This window comes from Neophocaena asiaeorientalis, unplaced genomic scaffold (assembly GCF_003031525.2).
Source record: "Neophocaena asiaeorientalis asiaeorientalis breed wild unplaced genomic scaffold, Neophocaena_asiaeorientalis_V1.1 scaffold101, whole genome shotgun sequence".
NCBI classification, from domain to species: Eukaryota; Metazoa; Chordata; class Mammalia; order Artiodactyla; family Phocoenidae; genus Neophocaena; species Neophocaena asiaeorientalis.
In genome coordinates this window covers 634-8364 of record NW_020173913.1, presented here as the reverse complement: position 1 = coordinate 8364, position 7731 = coordinate 634, and the positions used below count along the sequence as shown (strand labels likewise).

Sequence of the window (7731 nt, the reverse complement as noted above, 5' to 3'; positions counted from 1 at the left end):
AGAATCAAGATTGTCAGCTTATTAAAACCACTCTCTTAATGTTAGCAACTGCCTGTGGGGAAAAGTAATAAACCACTGTGTAACTGAACAAAAGGTAGACAGGCTACCTCCAGGAATAGGCTACTATAAATATGACATACTTTAGGGCAGCCTGCTGCAGGATTTTACTTGCAGTGGTTTAATGGAACCTATCTACACAATTCCTAATACACCGGAGAAGAAAGATGCTAAGTAAACCTAAGGAATTGAAAAGATCACACTTTTATCTTTTAGGAATGTCCTTTTACCGCTCCCAGGGTGACTAATAGCTCCACGACTTTGGAGATCGTATACCTCTCATCATTTCAGCCAAAAAGGAAAGAAATCAAAAGTAGAATGAGAGTGACTGGTGAGTACATCAAATCAGCATCGTTTTTTGAGTTGAAGGAATTTTACTATCATGTCAACTCTGGCCTTCTTATAAACTTAACTTGTCAAAATAGTCCAATGGCTTGTTATCATGGATCCAATTCCATAGAGATTTCCTGGGAGTGGAGTTCCTTTAAAAATCCTGTGGGGACTTCCCTGGTGGCGCAGTGATTAAGAATCCGCCTGCCAGTGCAGGGGACACGGGTTCGATCCCTGGTCTGGGAAGGTCCCACATGCTGCGGAGCAACTAAGTCCCTGCGCCACAACTCCTGAGCCTACACGCCAAGAGCCCGTACTCCACAACAAGAGAAGCCACCTCCGTGAGAAGCGCGTGCACCACAATGAAACCCCAACGCAGCCAAAATAAACAAAAAAAGAAAACACAAAAAAACATCCTAGGAATATACTTTTCAGTAAAAGAACAAAGTGTATGTCAGTCCTTATGACTAAAGAGAAGAATCAAGTAGTAGTAGGTGGAAAGGTGGATTTCATTCTCAGTTTGTGGGTTCTGAATCTGAATTAATTATTGTCCTTACCTTAATGAGACAGAGAATTATAAGCCAAATCGTCACTACTACAGATATGGATATTGCCAAGATGAGTCTGTTGTTATAGCCATATCCTGGAACTTCTTTTGTGAGCTAAAAAAATAAATAACAACTTTTTAAAAACAAGGAGATAGAAGGGATGAAAACTTACTATTCTTAAACCTATTCCAAACGATAGCTAACTATTCTTAAACTACTATAAAACCCAATCCTTTCAGGCGTGTAGCTTCTGTAAGAACAGGCCAAATTTAATGTTGTTAATCTTATCATTAGCATTTTCTTCTACAATTTATTTATCTACAATTTATTTATCTTGTGTTATGCGTTTTCTCATCTGCCCCAGGAATAGTGGCACACTGTCTAAATGAGCAAAGTGGGAGATCACTGTCTTAGCCCGTTTCATGGCTGAAGATAAGATACAGACTAGGAGCCCGTGGCATTCCTGCTTGGGCACGTTAATGGCGTGTCCTAAACTGAGTAAAAGTCCAGCTCCCATGTGTTGGGGGTTATCCTCACCTCACTTGACTCCTGCCCTTTCTGCTCACTCTGGGCTTCTGTGCGCTCACTGATACAGTTGTCAGCTTTCCACTGGTCCATATCCCATCCTGCTTTGGACACATTTACTTCTTGCTGCTTGCTGAGAAGCTTCATCAGGAGGCCTGTTCTAGAGATGAGGTTGGCACAGGCCAGCTGCACGTGGGTCTCCGAGCAGTTCATCTTTAAAGTCTGGATAACATGAGAAATGAGCCTTTGCACGTCATTGTTGGGGATGAGGGACCGTAGCTGCTGGTTTAGCTGAGTTTCAACTTGATCACCCGGGGATGTGAGCCCTGGGAAAGCGAAGCCTGTGGGCTTAGAGGATAATTCAGTGCCCGTGTTGTGGTCCTCCCATCGTGTTTGGTTGGTGTGTTGAACAGTTGGCATACTGCTGTCTGCAGCAACAGTAGAATGTGCAGGGGACACGTTCCTATGGGTAGTGTTTCCAGGGCCGGTTCTTCCTGGCAGAGTAGAGCATCCTGTAGAAATAATTTCTTCAGAAACATTGTGTGCAGTATTGTTTTCTGAAGTAGTGTTTTCTGTAGAAGGGTCTGAAAGAGAAAATAATTCTGGAAAAGGCTTTTCCTGAGAAGTCACTTCTGAAGATGAAAGAGCCTCTCGTGGAGGGGAGTTTATGAGACTCCTCAGTACAGAGAACGGAGGGCTTGCAAGCATCACTCTATTGAGTGAACTTTTCTTTCTGAACTTTCGACTCCTTTTGCCTTTGGGTTTTCTGTGGACCCGATGAGACCTAATTTTATGGAAGATGTATTTTTTTCCAGTATGTGAGATTAGTTCGAAGTCCTTAATATTTCTAACACTAGCCTTCGCATCCTCTAAAACATGAATAGTGTTGGGTAAGTCTTTTGATCTGCTTTTAACCTCAGACGGGGATTTTGGAGGGATGGAGGCAGAAGGCCTGCCCTTGAAGTACTGTTTCCGGGAAGAGGAGCCTGCTGCCTTGTGTTCCTTTAGGAATGAAGACTCTGCATTGGAGGAGTTTCCCACCAGCTTCCTGGGCCTCTGCACCATGAGAAGCTGTTTCAGCTTTCTTGGGGATGGCCTCCCGAGCCTTCTTTCTTCGGCAGTGTTCGCCTCAGACGGCTGGGCATTCTGTTTCCCCCTGACGCTCTCATCTCCCACTGCTTTGAGGTGCATTTTCTGTACGCCCCTTGGGCCCTTGAGGACCCTGTTCACTCTCGGCAGCCTTTCCTCTGTACTCTCAGTGTTTGCTAGGCTGTCTTTCTGCGGTTGGGCAGTTTGCAATTTCTTTTGAAAGATGTAGCGATGAAACATGGCACTTGGAATGTTGGAATGCGTACGCGTGGCAGGTTTTTCTTCCTTTTTAACCTCATCAATTTTTTCTTGAGTTTCTGCATCTAACAAGTTTTCCGCAAAATGGAGTTTCCTCAATTTGTTTTTATTAGTTGAATTCTTGGGTACAGGTTTAACAGAAGGGCTCCTTGTATTGCCTTTCAAAAGGCCCTGCGGCATATCTCCATCTGGTGTATTTGAGAAAAGAAGTTGAATGAATGGGAGTAATGTTGATTCCACATCTCCTAGATTTCCCTCTGAGGTATAAGGCAGTATGTCATTTAGTGTACTGATAATATCACTTTTATTCTTAAAGTCCAGCTGCTCATTCATGAAACCTGACAAGCTGACAGCACTTTTATCTGACGACGCCCTCTCTGACTCAACAGTCAGTTCGGTGCTGTTCTTTTTCCGGGCTTGTAACACCTTCATCAACGATCCTTCTGCATTCCGTATAGATGTTTCTTCATCTGTCAAAAAAGAAGGGACTATTTTTGATCATTGAACACTGATGGGACAGCTTTTTGTCAGTCCACAGCCAAATAAATTAGGAATCAGTCAAAGTTTGAGTGCCACTGAGGAGTAAAAGAAACCCACACTTAAGCCTATGACTGGCAACAACAAAATGTGCAAAAGATATCTCTTGAAAAAGTGGCTATCTACTCAGAAAATTCTGTAGCGTGAAATATAGCAACTATATTCAGGATTACTCCACTGGCTCCCAGGGGCCAGTACTCAAGGAAAGGCAAGGCTGGAAGACAAATATTCCCCTACTCAGCTGGACTCTGCAGATCTACCGTGACTTCTCACATTCACATACCCCATCCTGTCCTGCCTCAGGGGACATGCCTGTCCTTCCTCTCTCCACCCCCTCAGTGTGCTTGTGTTCTTGCTGCTATCACAGATGACCGCGACAACAACCGCCGCTAACGGGTCGTCATCTGGACATGTCCTTCTCCACCCGCCCACCGAGTCCTTTGCTCAGTCCCTGCTTCCATATATCCCAGCGCCCATAACACAAGGATCTATACAGAAAAAACCACTATGCCCACCCTGGCTCTTTGCTAAAATTTGGGCAGGGATCTGGGGTATAAATTCAGAGATTTGCCAGATTATATGCCAATGTGGAATGTTCAACAAATCAATGGAATAATACTTGAGGTCTTCAACTGCAGAAGGGAACAAGCAACTTCTGTCAGATGGCTACTTTGCTTTCATTTCATTTTACTTCTAATATTTCCAGCTTTACTTGGGGAACCATCCAAAGCTTCTGACTGTGTGAAGGTAATGTGTACCATTGTGTAGCTGGGCTTCTCTTTCAAAAGGATTAAAAGTAGTTTTGGTGAGGGTCAAAGGAGGAGAGGAGGGTCATGAGAAAGGAGGAGCATGGGCTTGCAGAGAGCCCCAAACTGGGGACAGGAGATCGGGGCACTAGGGTCATAGCACTTAACACCTCTCATCTTGTTTTTTCTCACCTGTAAAAGGAGATTAAAAATGCCTTTTCTGCCCACATCTGGGGGAGAAGGGAGTAATATAATTAGTAAAACAGTTGTCTAGGGGAGTTCCCTGGTGGTCTGGTGGTTAGGACCCGGCACTTTCCCTGCTGTGGCCCGGGTTCAATCCCTGGTTTGGGAACTAAGATCACACAAGCTGTGTGGCACGGCCAGAAAAAAAAAAAAGCCGTGTTGAAAAATCAGCAATATTGTCTTTATATAAGGTGTAAAGTGTTATTTGTATGATGTGCTCTAGATCACTGAAAAAGACTTGCATTCAAGCTACCTGGGCATGAAAACACATTTTGGAAGTCATCAAGTTAGTGCCAATAAATCTAATATATAGAAAAATAGTTGAAACCCCCTGAGTGTCTTGTGGATAGAAAAGCTTGAGATTCAGAGCAAGCTCAGAGCTAGACAGTCTAAGAATAAACTAGCTCTCCCATCCATTAGAAGGGCTAGGTAGCAGCTTCTGGTTATGGAACCAGAAAATCTCAGGCTCCAAATAGGACATAAAACAGCATCACTTGTACTCTTTATAAAATTGCAGAAACACACAAAATAAACAAAAATATATTTACACCTCTCCTATGAGACAGAGTGCCTGCGACTTAATGTATATAAAATCAGTTTACAAAATGTGATGCACTATATGAATAAGTTCTCATTTGCAGAGAGCACAGTATAGGATATGTGGTCATTAATGCGAATTCCCTTCCCCCTTCCATTCCTTTCTCTTGTTCCTTTATGTATGCGGATCAGTTACATTATTAAGCTAACAACGTACCTGAGCTATTATTAGCTTAATAATGTAACCAAGAATCTGATTTTTAGCAAAGGGGTAGTTCTTAGAAACTTAGGGATCTATACAGGAATATAAATATATATAGCACACAATAAACTAAACTCACAACATCTGTTATCATATCAAAAATTGCCAAGCATGCAAAGAAGTAGGAAAATATGACCCATACTGAGGAGAAAAGGCAACCAATCAAAACTAACCCATAGTCTATGCAGATGTTAGAATTGGTAGAAAAGAACATTTAAAAAGGTGTTATACATGGGGCTCTCCTGAGCCGGCGCATCCGGAGTCTGTGGTCTGCCACAAGAAAGGCCACAACAGTGAGCAGCCCGCGTACCACACACATACAAGAAAAGTTATTATACATGAAGAAAAGGTATTAGAACTGTATTTCAGTTGTTAAGAAACCCAGACTAAACACTGAAAATGTTAAGTAGAGGCACGGAAAATGTAAAACAGACCCAAATTGAGCTTCTAGAGATTAAAAACAATGTCTAAATGAAAAAGACATTGAATGAGGTTAATGGCAGATTAGACACTGCAGAAGAAAGGGTCAGTGAACATTAAGGCATAGTAATAGAAACTATCCAAAATGAAACAAAACGTGTAACAAAACAAAACAACAACAAAAATGAATAGAGCATCAGCAAATTGTGCAACAACGTCAAGTGGTCTAGTACATGTGTACTTAGAGTCCATGAAGCAGTGGAGAAATACAAAAATTTGAAGAAATAATACCCAAAATTTTTCTACATTGGTAAACACTATAAACACACAAAGTCAAGAAGATCAATGAACTTTAAGCATAAGAAACGACAAAACGACACCAAGGCACAAAAAATAATCAAATTGCTCAAAACCAGCAATAAAGAGAAAAATTTAAAAGCAGCCAGAGGAAAAACCTATACACTACATACAGAGGAACAAAGATAACAATGACAGCAGAATTCTTGTTGGAAACAATGTAAACAAGAACTCAGTGGAATAACATCTTTAAAGTAGTGAATTGAATTGTATCAAGCTAGAATTCTATACCCACATGTGTCAAAACAAAAGCAAAATAAAGACTATCTCAGACATACAAAAGCTGAAAGAATTCATTACTAGTAGACTTTCACTATAAGAAATGTTAAAAGAAGTATTTTTAAGCAGAAGTAAAATGACACCAGATTGGAATATGGATCTACACAAAAGATTAAGAATACTGGAATTGGGACTTCCCTGGTGGTGCAGTGATTAAGAATCTGCCTGCCAGTGCAGGGGACACGGGTTCAATCCCTGGTCAGGGAAGATCCCACATGCCGCAGAACAACTAAGCCCGTACGCCACAACTACTGAGCCTGCACGCTAGAGCCTGTGTGCCACAACTACTGAAGCCCACGCACCTAGAGACTGTGCTCTGCAACAAGAGAAGCCATCCAATGAGAAGCCGGTGCACCACAATGAAGGGTAGCCCCTGCTCGCTAAAACTAGAGAAAGCCCAGGCAAAGCAAAAAAGACCCAATGCAGCAAAAAAATAACTTAAAAAAATACTTTAAAAAATTTTTTAAAGGATTTTAGTCAATCAATATATGTCTCTGACCAGAATGGAATTAAATTAGAAATTAAAAATGCTGAAAAAGCTCCAAATATTTGGAAACTAAACAACACACTTCTGAGTAACTTTGTGGTCAAAGAAGAAATCAGAAGGGAAATCAAAAACTATTTTGAACTCACTGAAACTGAAAACATATTATGTCAACATGTGGGATATGCTAATGCTGTACTCAGCTTCCTCAACTTCCACCTTAAACTGGAAAAACAAGAGCAAATTAATCACAGAGTAAGAGAAGAGCACAATAAAGGTCAAAGTAGAAATAAATGAACTGCAAAATAGAAAAGTACTATAGATATTAAAAGGATAATAAGAGAATATTATAGAATACTTTATACCAATAAATTCAATATGAAATGGACAAATTCCTTGAAAGACATGCACTAGTAAAGTTTATTCAAGAATAAAGATATTAAAGAAATTGGATATGCAGTTTAAAACCTTCCAACAAAGAAAGCGTCAAGTCCAGGTGGCTTAACTGATAAATTCTACTGAACATTTAAGGAATAAAATAATGCCAATTCTACACAAACTCTACCAGAAAGTTGAAGAGAAGGGAATACTTCCCAACTTATTTATAAGTCCAACTTTCACTATACCAAGATTAGACAATGACATTACAAGAAAACTATAGACCAATATCTCTCATCAACTCAGAGGCAAAAATTCTTAACAAAATTTTAGCATATCAAATCCAATAATATATGAAAACATGATACATCATGACCAAGTGGGGTTTATCTCAAGAATGAAAGGTTGCTTTAATATCTGAAAATCAACTTACCCAACTTAGTACACTAAAAAAGAAAAATCAGGACATCTCTGGTGGGGCAGTGGTTAAGAATCCCCCTGCCGGTGCAGGGTACACGGGTTTGAACCCTGGTCCGGGAAGATCCCACATGCCATGGAGCAACTAAGCCTGTGCGCCACAACAACTGAGCCTGCGCTCTAGAGCCCATGAGCCACAACTACTGAGCCCATGTGCCACAACTAGTGAAGCCCGTGCACCTAGAGCCCGTGCTCTGCAACAAG

At 41.1% G+C, this 7731-nt stretch overlaps 1 protein-coding gene across 2 annotated transcripts in view; it reads right to left on the bottom strand.

Annotated features, from left to right (window-relative positions):
* The window catches only part of LOC112404072 (leucine-rich repeat-containing protein 37A3-like), a 13022-nt gene extending 9750 nt beyond the window's left edge, over positions 1 to 3272 (bottom strand). For both annotated transcript variants that reach the window (XM_024751886.1, XM_024751887.1), the window contains exons 1-2: positions 1473 to 3272; positions 945 to 1049 (exon numbers count right to left, since the gene is read on the bottom strand). In XM_024751886.1, the coding sequence (XP_024607654.1) occupies positions 945 to 1049; positions 1473 to 3239 (1872 nt within the window). In that variant the 5' untranslated portion in view covers positions 3240 to 3272. The remainder of the gene's footprint in view (positions 1 to 944; positions 1050 to 1472) is intronic.
* Between the last annotated feature and the right edge of the window lie 4459 nt (positions 3273 to 7731).